The sequence below is a fragment of the Felis catus genome, chromosome B4, assembly GCF_018350175.1.
Source record: "Felis catus isolate Fca126 chromosome B4, F.catus_Fca126_mat1.0, whole genome shotgun sequence".
NCBI classification, from domain to species: Eukaryota; Metazoa; Chordata; class Mammalia; order Carnivora; family Felidae; genus Felis; species Felis catus.
The window spans coordinates 107,486,114-107,500,966 of NC_058374.1; the positions used below are offsets into that span (position 1 = coordinate 107,486,114).

Below are 14,853 nucleotides of genomic sequence, written 5' to 3' on the forward strand. Positions count from 1 at the left end.
GTTCCACTCCCCAGCCTCCTTTCCATTTAAAAATAGACAACCTTGACTATGTTACATCCGAGTACAATTCAGGCCAGAGCTTACAGACATAGTGAAAGTGATACGAAAACAAGTAAACCTCAAATTTTAGAGCACAGAGAAGGATAACTCATACACACTACCGCTTATTGATTAAATACTGTGCTGTCCGGGAAAGCGTGGGAAAGGGGTCTCCCAGACAAACAGGAGAAAATAGGATCAAGATAAACAGTTCACGTTAATTAGAGTAGTGCCTTGGCTTAGTACTAAGAACAAATTAGATGCTTGAAGAGATGCTCAAGAAAAAGTGGGAAAATGAGTAAATGAAAGAACAGCTGAAGAACTGACGGAATAAAAGCAGCAGAAATGAGAGAAGACCTTGCTCTCTTCACTGTCTAGTTGCCTCATTTGCTAAGTGGGGGCATTAGAAACAGTTCAGATTCTCTTCCGTTCTACAGGATTCCTGCATTCTTCACATTACTGGGTGAATAGAAGAGAAGAGATCTATTCGCCAGCAGAAGGCAGGAATCCAAACTGTAGATAAATGGCCTATGGCAAGAGGGGGAGGAGCAAAGGGGGATGGTGCTATTTGACAATCTATAGTCACGACAAAGTAAAGGCCAGCAGGTAAAGTAAGTATTTGGTACAAATTCTTTAATATTGGGGAAGCTTATAAAAACTATTGCTTCAACATAAAAATAAACAAAATTTATTACTTCAGCTTCTGAAATAATCAGGCAGATCTATGTGCTTTCACATGAAACACTGTCCAGAATAAATTATTCACTGAAATAAGATCCGGAAAACAGAACACAGAATGCTGTTATTTAAGCTCTACATAGAGCATCTCCAAAAGGATACATAAGAAACTGGTAATGGTGGTGCCTTGAAGAATGGAATCGGGTGACTAGAACTGTTGGAAGGGAAATTTACACTGAACTGGTATCAATTTTGAGTTCTTTATAATGTGCATACATTGCCTATCTATAAAATATTCCTAAATTTTAAAGTGATACAAAATATAATATTTACGAAAATGTAAAAACAAAACCAAAAGTTTTGGTCACCAGCGGAATTATATTTTAAATGCTACGACGTGGTCTGATAACATAGTCTATAGCAGACCAAAAATATTTGGCCATAAATAATAGATATGGTATGTGTCCTACCTCTCCTATTTTGCTGTTGTATTCATCGTTATTTTATAAATGCGACTAATCTAGTGGTAGGACAGCTATAAATAAAAGCCTTTTAGTGAGATGGTACTCAGTGGAGCTCTGCTTCATCGAAATTCATATATGCAACAGTCTCATTAAAAAAAGTCACAACTAGGGGCGCCTGGGTGGCTCAGTCTGTTGAGTGTCTGACTTCAGATCAGGTCATGATCTCACGGTCCGTGAGTTCGAGCCCCGCGTCGGGCTCTGTGCTGACAGCTCAGAGCCTGGAGCCTGTTTCAGATTCTGTGTCTCCCTCTCTCTGCCCCTGCCCCACTCATGCTCTGTCTCTGTCTGTCTCTCAAAGATGAATAAACGTTAAAAAAAAATTTTTTTTAAAGTCACAATTTCTTACACTTCAGAGACAATACTGACCCTGCAAGTGGTCAAGTGTACACATGGTTTCCTAGGAGACTACTTTTTCAAGAATTGTGAGACTGCATCAGAACACCATTTAACCATAGCATTCTATTTCTCCCTAGTCTCTAAAGTGGTGGTAGCTGTATTAATCAATTTATTAATCCCTCTTTGAATGTGATGATTACTTATTATGAAATGCCTAAATCCTGACTGAAATGCAAGATAATCCAGTATAGGTGATACAAGAAAAATCAATGTGGAAAACAAACATCATTTTTAACTTCATTTATTTGTAGCTTAAAATGTAATGCCATACAATCTTAACAATCACTTAAAAAAGGATTTATATTTGCATAAAACAGAAGCAAAACAGAAAGATATGAAATAAAATGCCATCTTGCTTCAAGTTTTCAAATCAGTACTTAGAGTACTAATATACATATATACATTGCAAGTATATATAAATATACTATGAGTAATCTTGAAACCACAATAAATATCAAGTAGGTTTTTAGGCACACGGCATAGGAAAATGCAGAATCTGCATAATTCTTGAGAGCGCTGAGTGACTCATTCTTAGATCACTTTCACACATATATTTTACACAAAATATACAGCCATCGAGCACATGATCCCCAGTCACCTCTGAATCTAAACTGTCATCCAGCATTAGTGCCTTCTTATTCTTTGATACTATTGCTCTATACAGCTATTACATAAGAAAATATTTGCAGTCTTCTTCAGTTAATTGTCTAAGAAGGTATCAATGCTACCAAAATAAGTACAGCCTATCTACACAATATGTTCATGGAAATGTGCTTAGAGGCACCAACTTACAGAAATGTTTTTGTAATACTGGGATTTACCCTGAAGGCAAACTTATACATTTTAAATTATACCATTTTTGAATTGCCAATACTATTAAACCAGAAATCATTACAAACTGAGGTAACACCTGTTTTTTTTTTTTTTTGAGATAGAAATGCTTGAAAAAACACCAAAAGTATTTTTAAAAATTCTGACACACATGGACCTCAGTCACTATAAGCTTTATCTGTAACTCTTTCTGCGCAAATGTAAACCAAAGAATCTGAAGGAATGCTCTAGTTGAATTTACATGTACTTAGGATTAAAGATCACAGCCAAGGAACACCTGAGATCGCCCTCTGATAAGTGAAGCCCAATGCTTCTCTTAGTAGAGCCCATGTTCATTCATACAAATGAACCAAATAGAACCCGCTGACATTTTCCCCCTGGCTACAAATCGGATTCTGGCATATCCGGCATATCTGCCATTAAGTACCCTATCCCATATCGTCCATTGGGAGCAGTATCCAGAGTTGGTGATCCACTCTGTTTTCGATAAATATTTTTACCAAAATTTGGAGATGACATCTCGCTGGGTATCTTTCCATGAATGAGGCTTGCATCATCTCCCTCTAAGTTTACAGGCTCTTTCAGGACCCTTCCTCTCTTATAGGTCACAGATGCTAAATTGCCAGAGCTATTGTCTATCAGGTTGCAGCGACGAATGACGAAGACAGCTGGGACAGGGAGTATTGCCAGGACCATCAGCAAGATACAGACAACCATTCCCCAGGTTGGATAGCTCAGAAATTCTTCAGATGCCTGTGAAAGTCAAAAAAACCCATTATTGGTTATCTTGCTCTAAAAGTGTGTGGGAAAAAAAACCAAAAACCTGTATTTATCTTGGGTTTGTAAGCAAAGAGTCTTCGGATGTGCTTTGACCAACAAAAGTGACATCAATCAACTTTCAAGGCTAGGCGTTACAAGCCTTGCAGTTTCTGCCTCTGTTTCTTAGAATGCTGTCCTCAGTCAATAATGCTAGGAAGAAGGCAAGAATGAAAGATTACATGGACAGAGACCAACCCTCCAAGTTTAATCAACTGTATGAGTTAGCTCAGGAAAAACCTAAAGAAGAATTGCCCGGCTCAACTGCAGAACCCTGAGAAATAATAAATCAGCATTGCTCTTGGTCATTAAGTTTGGGGATAGTTACATGTTACATGTGCCACCTGTCTTTCTAAAAACTGAAAATCTAAATTTTGTGGGTTTTTTTTTTTCTTTTTAAAAGTTTATTTATTTATTTTGAGAGAGGGAAAGCACGAGCAGAGGAGGGGCAGAGAGAGAAGGAGAGAGAGAAGCCCAATCAGGCTCCACGCTCACCGTAGAACCCAACACGGGGCTGGATCTCACAACCGTGAGACTATGACATAAGCTGAAATCAAGAGTCAGACACTTAACCGACCAAGCCACCCAGGCACCCCTAAAAATCTAAATTTTGGCCCCAAGATTTTTGTAAGAGTTAACAGACTTGTTTATGCCCCAGTCATGAATTTAATTGTTGTTATATAATTACTGACAATAGAAGAGTTAAAGGTCAGAAATATCTCTGAAAAATAAGGATTTTGGTTTTATAACAGCTAATATGTACCTTTATTATTATGTAGCTAATTTGCACCTTGAAAACAGAAATTGAAATAGTCTTTGCTAATATAAAGCAATTATAACAAAACTTTCCTTCAGTATTTACTTAAATTATGTGTACACGGCCACTGCATATTCTCTTATTATATAGTATCTGGGATATGATTTAATAAATTTATGTAGGAAAAAATATTCCTGGTGGTTTAGGCAGTATGTTTTCTAGAGTCAAAGGCCCCATAATTATTGGTTCATCTGTGGTGTCATAAACACAGTTACTTTAATGAGGACCAAATCAGTGTTTCTCATGTATTAAAAAAAACAAACAAACAAACTACAATGTACAGCAAAATCATACATGTTTGGGGTCAAACAAAATATAAATCTCAAGATCCCTGCATAAAAACAACACCATGTATTAAACAGCAAAATATACTGTGAAGAAAGCAAAAGACAAAAACCCCTAAAATAATATTTTATGTATATTTTTCATAGCTTCCTTATTTTGTATTTTACCTTATCTTCAATCCATGCATTATAGCCAGGAGGACTTAATCCCATATTCACAACACTAGCTATTAGCAGTGATAATAGCATTAGAGGAGAAATATATTTCCACATATAGTAGTAATATCTGTTGGGAGCAAAGCCCAGCATATCTTTCAGGTCTTCCATAAACCTAAATAAAAAGAAAGTATTTAATTATGCCTCAGGTAATTATTTCTATGCCTTAAAAATGTGCATTATCAATAGTTTGACAGAGGTTTCATCGATGATACCCTATGACATTTTATACTGAATCAAAAAATCATATTGGAAGATTACTTACAAATTAAGAACATTTATAAAGTAAAATGGAACCAGTTAAGTACTGTGATTTTCATTTAGCAAAAGCCTTCTTAAACCAATTACTGAAAAAGTCTCCTACTGGTGACTTTCTACTCTATAAACACAATATTTGCAATACATTAAAAATTCCTAGTCCCTTTTTTTACTTAGCAATAATAAATTAATATCATTCAATATTCAGTCAGTCTTTATATAATCTAAACTTTCACTTCTTTTCATAGTCTGTTTGTTTGAATTGAAAGAAGGTCCACACACTGTGACTAACTGATGTATTTCTCAAGTCCATTTTTCATCTCTAGGTTCCTTCTACTTCTCTTTTTTGTTTCTTCCAATCTATTTGTTAAATCAACTAGGCACTTTATCTCATAGTACTCCTACAGTCTGGATTTTTCTGATCACATCCCCAAGTGTTGTTTCACAACTACACTTGATCCTCCTGTTTCCTGTAAATTAGCACTTAGACCTAGTAATGATCAGGCTTATGTTGTTTTAAGTAAGGTTGTTGTGGTATCACTTACATGAAATAAAGTTCACCCTTTTAGGTAAATGATGTTACCATTGTCAAAGCATATAATCATTACATACTAGTCCATATCCCCTAGTATTTATCTAGAGATATTTACTGCCCACCCACCAGTCCTTGTAGCAATGTTTCTGCAGAATTTTTGATTTTGTACAGATAGTTCTCTATTAGATTCTTCAAAGAGAGATCATAGTAGCTATATTCCCCAATTTTTTGTAAGTTCACAACTGTCTGTGGTCACTACACTTAAATGTGAGTTTTGCTGGATTTAAAATCTTTGGCTTATGTTTTCTTTCCTTGAGAACTGTAAATATTTCTTAACTATATAATATTGTTACAAAAAAGTTTGTTGATTTTTCTCTTATACATAATTTTGATTGTTTTTTTTATTTGTTTGTTTTAAAGGAGAAAGTGTGAACACAGTCCCCTATTACTACAAATTGTGCAGTTGAGTTTCCCACGTTTGGGGAAATCACAGCGGTCAGTGCATCCGGAGTGCACTAAGCCTCTCCCTGGAAAAACGACCTTCATGATCATGGTATCTCCCTAGCCAGGGTAAGTATGATCGTTTTGTTTCCTTATTGTTTTTGCCTGGATAGCCCTTTATTTTTTCCCTTCTTTCTATCTTTGTGGTTTTTTTTTTTTTTTCTTTTGTCTTGAAGTAATAGCCTAGACTACGTCCTAGTGTTGGCTATTATGGGCATTTTTCCAAGTATATCATGTGCCTTTTCAACATTCAAGTTGTCGCTTATTTCAGGCAAGTTTCTTGAATTACAGAGTTTGATATGTTCCAGCCACTGCATTTAGAGGACTTCATTGTACACATGTTGAGTCGTCTTTGTATAACTCCTGTCTCTATTCTTTCGCTTTGCTCCTTTGTTATTTCTTCTTGTTTAAAAAAATAAACATTTACTCCTTTCTGGCTTCTAATTCTTGTGGAACTAGTCACTGTGCTTATTGTTTTTGTGTTCATTTTAATTTGATCATCACTTTGGAAGTGTTTTTTTATTGTTATTATTCACAATTATTTCCTGAGTTCTATCACCTTGTTTTCAAATCTCCCTTTTCTCTAATTGTCATATTCTTTATTTTTAAAATATTTTGTAGCTTCTATCACTTAAAACAATTTATTTCAACTCATTTTGAAATATGGTTAGTTTTCCATCTATTTTGCTTGTGTGTTTTTTTGTCTGCAGGGATTTATTCTCCTCCTTTCCTCTTTAAAAAAAAAAAAAGTATTTTTTCCTAAGATTTTACACCACAATCAAGTGAAGTGAATTTTCCTGCGTTTTCATACACGAAGATATACACTAAAAGATGACAGAGCATTTTTTTTTCGGCATTTAAAAAAAACAGAATTTCTATCGTGAAGTTATTGTTAGCCTCATAGGCAATGCGTGCAGAGCACACTGCCTCACATACAGTAGGAATTTCGTAGATACAAGTTTAATAACTACTATTAGTAGGAGTATCATTTCTCCTTCTGTTGTTAACCATTATTATTTAGGGACACTACTAAAATGAGATATTTTGTACTATGCCTATTGTAAATGACATACTGTGTAAATGGAAATCTACATTATGATCTTAATTGATCCACAGATCAGTGCAATAATAACATCAAATGCCAACACAATGCAAGTTAGGAGTTGAGGGTAGCTTGGTAGAGATACCTAGTTTTGAAATTAAGGTCTAAATTAAAGTCCTGGCTCTATAACCAACATACTGTGTTCTCCTGTATAAATAAGGCCAATTTTCCATTTGTAATATGGATATTAGTTACTACAGGGTATTTTTATGAGGATTCAGATTTTAATGCATGTTAGACAGCTATTACTACTATCGCTATATAGTACATGACTACTAAAAGTCCCTCCCCATGCTTGCCTGGAGCTTTTGACAATAATAAAAATATTTTCCAACCTTTGTCACAAAACTCCTTCAATACTGATAATATTCTCAACGTTGTTTGAGAGGACTCTGGTCTTCATGCAACACACTCATTCTTACTTTACATATACTTTCAATAACCTAATGATCTTAGTGCCTTAGTCCATATATGTTAATTAGAGGCAACAACTTTAAAAAATATTGTACAGAGCCTCTAGTAACCCTTTTCTTCTGCAATTACTCTAATGCCTCATTTCATGCCAAGTATATATACTTTTGGCATTAAGCAGGTATATAATTTAGAGGTAATTAGGAAGTAATTAGGAAGATAGGATTTAAAGTTAAGCAGAAATAGCTATGAATCCCAGATGTGCTTCTGTCCAGGTGTGTGATGAGTTAGTCACTTGGCGTCTCATAAGCCTGAGACATGTGAAATGTGGACAACAATAATAACTTCAAACAACTTAAAGTTGTTGGTTCTTGGACCATAGCCATTACTCATTAATCTTGGAGGTTACTATTTGATAACTAGAATTAAATCAAAGCTCCAGAATCCTAGATTATATTACTATCTACACAATTCTATCTAATCACCTAATAGGGGAATATACCGTATTCAAGGGATTGAATGAAAAAAGAGCCTGCAAAAGATCTGATGTTGCAAAGCATTTTCCCCTCTAATCATTCCCCTCCTCTTCTAAATGAAATAGGTATTGACAATTGGTCTTTCCAAAATAGAGATGAAAAATGAATGCATAGATACTTACTTATCTATGCCATAAACAAAGGATACAGCAATATTCTCCAAAATGACTACAATTAGCAGAGGCAGTGTAGCAGAATAATCATCAAACATTGTAACAAAGTAATTTCCAGAACGTTGCACAAATATCAGGCCAATACAAAATGCCAGAAGACAACAGATAACTGTACAAAAGAAATAGATGAAAAAAATTAAGCTTTTATTCACGGGCATCTTTTAAATTTAATTATGAATTACCATGTTCAAACAGTTTTGTTTTCACTTTTATAACTTATCAATCATATAAACAGGCAACACCTTTCTTGATACTATGGAATATAATACATTGGGAGTTAGTTAGCTGGAGCTACGCCCAGATTTAATAGGAATCCATGGTAAGACTCAATTCATTGCCCTGACTCTGCAGAAACTTACTTACACGCACAAATAAGAAAGACAGAAAAACTGAGAAGATTTTAAAAGCATAAATCTCTGTAATATACTTCTCTTTATTAATAACAAAGTGACCTTTTCAGGGCTCCTGGGTAGCTCAGTCGGTTAAGCGCCCTGCTTCAGTTCAGGTCATGATCTCAGGGTTCATGAGTTTGAGACCCGTGTCAGGCTCTGTGCTGACATCTCAGAGCTTGGAGCCTGCTTCAGATACAGTGTCTCCTTCTCTCTCTGCTCCTCCCCCACTCATGCTATGTCTCTCTCTGTCTCTCAAAAATAAATGTTAAAAAAAATTATATATAAAAAAATAACATAGTGACCTTTTCAGGCAGCAAATGTTCATAGGTCTTTTCTGCTTTTAATAATGTTTTATAGTTTTGGAAGCTCTGTGGAAGTCTTAAATTAATAATGAGACTAATATAGCTCATAATAAGATTGTGATAACATATATTTTTATATTTGACTGAAATACAGTTATTTTTAAAGCATAACTGAAGAAATCCGATCAGATCTTGCCTGAGCACCAACCCAAATCTCTATCTTGATATTGCATGAATAGATAAGTTGAGAATACAATAATGACAGGGTTGGACAATCTCATTATCCAAGTAACAGAGAAGAACCTTCGAAAAGGAGTTTCTGGAGTAGTAGCTAAGAAAGAGGCAAAAACTTCTGAGCACCTACAGTTAATATAAAAACTTAGAGAGGGGTGCCTGGGTGGCTCAGTCGGTTAAGCATCTGACTCTGGATTTCGGCTCAGGTCATGATCTCACGGTTTGCAAGTTTGAGCCCCAAACTGGACTCCATGCTGGCAGTGTGGAGCCTGCTTGGGATTCTATCTCCCTTTCTCTGTCTCTCCCCAGTTTGCTCTCTCTCTCTCTCTCTCTCTCTCTCGTCTTAAGTAAACAATAAAAAAAAAACTTTATAAAATTTTTTTAAAATCTTAGATTTCTGGAATCTATATAATATTCCCATATTTTCATTAGACTATTCTCTCACACACTCAGCAAAGGACCTGTCAAAAATAAAAGATGGCTATGTTCTACTTCTCAACCACCTTTTAGCAGAGGTGAGTGCAAATAATTGAGCAGGTAATGGCAGTTTGGGAGGGGAGAAAACAGACATCCTTGGGTTCAATCAGATGAGGGTTCTCTAACAATCCCAGTAAGTATGAATTTCCAATTTAACTTCCAATTTAACTTCCATCGCTTTTACTGATAGTTCCACCATATATTTAGATGACTTTTGTTGCTTCCTTATTCTTACAGCATGTTAAATCACTGTTATGCTATCTATCAGTATATTACCTGGTGTAAGTCTTATCTACCCAAACTTGGTTTTAGTTATCAGTACTATTATTTTTGGAGACAAGGCTCTCCTATATCTCTGTATCTCTTTTCTAATTTCTCTTATATCCTTTACATTCTTCAAATGCAAGGATGATGCAGTACATAACTGGTATTTAATAACTGCTTGCAGACTGGACTTATGAATAACATATTGATAAACTGTTTTATTATCTTTCTTACTTAGAAGTATTAACTACTAGTAGGCCATAAAGGCTATTTTATATGAGAACTGAATTTAGATTTATCAATTTCAACTATGCATTTTTTGGAACAGGAATATCAGATCTGAACCTTTAAAAATATTTGTCTTGTTGGGGCACCTGGGTGGCTCAGTCAGTTAAGCGTCCGACTTCGGTTCAGGTCATGATCTCACAGTTCGTGAGTTCGAGTCCCACATGGAGCTTTTTGCTAACAGCTCAGCGCCTGGAGCCTGGTTCAGATTCTGTGTCTCCCCCTCTCTCTGCCCCTCCTCTGCTTGCACTCTCTCTCTCTCTCTCTCTCAAAAATAATAAACATTAAAAAAAGAATATTTGTCTTATTTACAAAGTTATGCATAAACATTCTATGACTTTATTCTAATGCCAGTAATTCATGGTAGTGACATTACTATTAATAAAGAGTGATATAATAAGTAATCATTAACAATCAATTCAACCTATGTTAAATCTATAATTTGCATAGTATATAAATACATAAATAACAAATAATATACATATTAATAGATAGGAATGAATAAAAAACTTTCCTAAAATGGCCTGTATCAGTTCAATGAAAAGTCAAATGCATAAAAACTCACCAGTAAGAATTTCTTTCCTCACTTTGAAAGTGTCCACAACAGGTGTGATGATCCCTTCAATGGTTCCAAACATGCTGCCAAGCCCTAGATTGACGAGCATGAGGAAGAACATCACTGACCAGAAGGGAGATGCAGGGAAATGTGTCATTGCTTCCGTAAAGGCAATAAAAGCTAAACCAGTCCCCTGAACAGCCTGTAAAATATATATAAAATAGTGACATTAGTACCAAATAATATTAAGAGATAGCCATATATATATATGTATATATATATATATCAGTTACAAAGAGGAGGGAAACACTGAATAATGTTTGGAAATACTGGAAATAAATAGGCTGATATCGTGTTGTTGTCTCCTAAGAAACTGTGTCTCCAACCAAACTTAGTCAATTGTGTTATCTCATAAAAACAATATACCAGAATTAAAAAAAAAAAAAGAACGTTTAAAAGTAAGTTGGTAATTAAATCTTTCTTTACAGAACTTAAGATTTTTATATAAATGATGGCTCCATCCATAATTTCCTGCACATGATTCTTTACGCTTAGTCTCATGTATGGTTAACTGTCTTATGGCAAAGGATTAGTAGCCAAGCTCTCTGTTATATTTTCCTTTTTGGCAATACAGGGAAAAGGCAACAACCAATACAATGATATTTATTAATGTTCACCTATTTCGTGTTTATTAAAATAAACGACAGTGGCTGAAGAAAAGGACTTAATCAGGACTTGTTAAACATAAATACTAAAATGGCCAAGTATTCATGTGTCAAAGCAATTATGCAATATACAAATGATAGTCAAAATTCAAATTTTGTATTAAAATATTATACCAAGAAAAGTATCAGACTAATTTCATTTTCTATGATGAAAGTTTCTATTTTATTTTAAATTATTATGGCTTAACCAATGGGATTGCTTTTTAAAGTAAAGCAATCCTGCATGATTTAAGAAAGTATGTTCTTTTGATTTCTCTCTTGTTTTTTCCCACTTTGTCTTCTTCCTTAAATTCCACATGTTAACTGGTAGTAAAATAAAAACTTAAACAAAAAAAGAAGAAAATATCTCCTCTGAAATTAAAAATGTCAGTTTTGAAACAGCATAATCTTCCACAGGCATTTTAAAGGTCATTTTCCTAAAAGACGTTTTCTGGATAATGCATTAATTAAATGATTGATGACTATTGTACTGCTTAAATATAACCTACTAACTTTATTTAGCTCATCCTCAATTTGACAGGAATTGAGATGAAGAGCAGGAAACTCTTCTTCTTTCACTTTTTGAATGATGTCATAAACTAAATGATAATCTTCTGTAGTAACAGCTGACAGGTTGATATGATGAGGAATAATATCCTGACTAATGTTGCCCATTCTCAAAAATTTTACGATCATTTTCGAATTTCTGGAAAACAGAAAAAACGTATTAATGAACATTTATGGGCTTGGGAGGTTATACTTTTCATATGCTTATGCCATCAAAAGCTAAAGGAAATGAATATCCATACTCTGCGATGCATTTCTCATTTATGACATTTGCTTTGAAGCCCAGAACTGCAAACACCACCAATGTTGCCAGGACAGATGTAAAAAAATTAATGAAGGACACCAGGACAGCATCGAAGTGGCAATTGTTGTCTCTTTTGTTGTAGCTTGAAAAGGCGATGACGCCACCAAACCCCAGCCCTAAGGCAAAGAACACCTGGGTGGCAGCTTCTCTCCAGACCTTGGGCTCCAGCATCATTTCAAGCTGTTTAAAATTAAACATAACAGAAGTCAGCTGCAAAATAGTATTTAAGAATGCTCTACATGGAATCAGTTCTACTATTTAAATATATCATAATGATACTTATGATATATTTAAGGTTATTTAAACTGGGGTGACAATCTGTTCGTAAGTAGAAATAATAAATTTTTCACTTAGTAACGAAACAAGAAATATGAAGAAAGACTACAGACAAACATGTAGATGGAAATTTTACTTACGTGGAGGTTTTCTACCTATAAGGGAATTTTTAAATATCTTTAAGACAAATAAATCAAAAGGACTATTTCAAATTAACTATCTTCAATCATTTCTTACTTATGCCTTTGTTTTCTTTCCAAAGCAAAATAACTTATCAATAAAATCTAATTACTTAACTAATACCCTACGTTTTGTGTTTTCTGGTGGAAGTCTAACAGTCAAAGCAGATAATAAGCAGATTATGAGCTTGGTTAGAGCTATTTGTACTTTGCATGTTCATATATGTATTGTTGATTCATTTCAACAGTTGCCTGAAAATGGAAGAAGTGTAACTATATCATCTCTAAGACACTTTCATATCCAAAGTTTTAAAGTTCTAAACCTGTGCTGAATATATACTTCAAGTAACTCAGCTTCACTTCTTAGGCAATTATAACTGTATATAACAATCAAACCTTTCAAATGGAACAATTATTACCCATATCTGACACAGATGTTAATAAAGTTAAGTTTGATTTCAGTAACAATAGTGTTTAAATTGGTATTGTATCTCTTTTTACCATTGCAGTGAAATTGTTCTCATTGGGAGCAATGTCAAACATGGCTAAGAACATGAGTTCCAGTTTCAGATCCTGATTCTGCCATTTCATTATCTAAAAACAGTGCAATCTACCATAAGTGGCTGCTCTCTCTAAGTTTCAGCTTCCTCAACTGCAGACGGGGTAGCAAGGCATATACCACTCTGTCACATTCCTGACCTACCACACTCTAAGTGCTCAATCATTTTGGACAACTATGGACTGTACTGGTAGGCACACTGATAAGCACTTTATATGGATTATCTCATTTAATCTTCAGAACAATTCATGAAATTTGTTGCTACTATTATCTGAATGATAGAAAGATTAAGGAATCTGCCTGAGGTTACACAGCAGTTCTGGAGCAGAGCTAAAATACGAACTCAAGTAGATTCCAAAATGCCTATTTTCTCAAATATTAGGATTTATTGTTCAATTAATTTTAGTGATTACTATTGAAATATAATGTAAATATAATATTCTCATGAAACATAATCATGATCATATGTATAATTTATGAAGACTTAACTAAAATATTCATATTGCTTATTGATTGTTGCTACATTACTATTCTATCATGAATACTGATCTAAAACACACTTAACAATCTATCTCTACTCTTCCCACTAGATGGCAGGCAATACCTATTTACTAAAGATATTATTCAGATTACTTGTGTCCTTTACTTTCTCCCTTGGACAAACAATGTAAACTAAAAAGTAATTGACAACTTATCATTATCAGAGTAACTATCACACCCACATCTATCCACAGTCAATGGAAAATGAACTGAAGAAAGAATTAACTATATTGTAATAGTGATTCCCCAGTCCTGGTTTAAAATGTTAATAATGCTACAGTTTTAAATATGGAGGCAGGTAAAAGTGTCCTATCAAAGTATTTACACTCTAAGATGTTTATTTAAATCAAATATTCAGAATTATGTCACAAGCAATAGCCAACTTATAAAAAGTGATATTCCAGAAGTTTACACCAAAGTTTGTTGTTTTAAACTCAAAAAGCTTTCTTTTTTTTAACATTACACTATAAATGTTTTTAGATATTAAGTATGGTCCATTTGAAGCCGATTTAAATTATAATACAGCTGAAATCTATAAATCTTCAGTAGTTACTCACTGAGGAGTTCCAAAACTCTAAATGCTAACCAGGACTTTTGAATTAGTCAAGAAAATCAGATATCAATGGCAGCATTTTTGCTACTAGAGAATGAATTCCAGGTTCCAGCTTGGGAACCTGATACCCAAAGAACACAGCCTCTTTTGCATAGTATCAAGGCAGCTGCCAGGACTGACAAAGAATTCCAGGGAAGCTAATTTCTGCCCAAATCCCACAACATGATGCTGGCTGCACATTCACCCTTCAGATAACTTCCAATTTCTGAACTAATTTTGAAACGGTATTTTTGTAACTCAGTGTCTGCCAATAAAAGTGTTAGCAAACTAATAGTGAGGTATAACTTCATTACTAAAATTATGTACATCTCAAAACTTGTTTCCTGCCAAATCAATATATTTAACCCACAAGGATTCATTAAACAGATTCAAAGGGCCCAGCATTGGGTTCAGCTCTAACATGAATAAAAGAACATAAGTTCTGAGCCTTTTATGGAGCCTAATGAGAATGCTTCTGAAATGTATATTCAGAAAACTTCCCAAA

General features: G+C 34.4%; 1 protein-coding gene and 1 non-coding gene across 4 annotated transcripts in view; both read right to left on the reverse strand.

The window, feature by feature from the left end:
• Positions 1 to 1,862: 1,862 nt before the first annotated feature.
• SLC6A15 (solute carrier family 6 member 15) overlaps positions 1,863 to 14,853 on the reverse strand; it is a 36,497-nt gene continuing 23,506 nt past the window's right edge. For all 3 annotated transcript variants that reach the window (XM_023257282.2, XM_011284141.4, XM_019835296.3), the window contains exons 7-12: positions 12,141 to 12,382; positions 11,845 to 12,037; positions 10,637 to 10,829; positions 8,067 to 8,226; positions 4,554 to 4,716; positions 1,863 to 3,221 (exon numbers count right to left, since the gene is read on the reverse strand). In XM_023257282.2, the coding sequence (XP_023113050.2) occupies positions 2,850 to 3,221; positions 4,554 to 4,716; positions 8,067 to 8,226; positions 10,637 to 10,829; positions 11,845 to 12,037; positions 12,141 to 12,382 (1,323 nt within the window). In that variant the 3' untranslated portion in view covers positions 1,863 to 2,849. The remainder of the gene's footprint in view (positions 3,222 to 4,553; positions 4,717 to 8,066; positions 8,227 to 10,636; positions 10,830 to 11,844; positions 12,038 to 12,140; positions 12,383 to 14,853) is intronic.
• LOC111561594 lies at positions 5,812 to 5,972 on the reverse strand. The gene has a single exon (XR_002744236.2). It is a non-coding gene; the product is annotated as a U1 spliceosomal RNA (small nuclear RNA).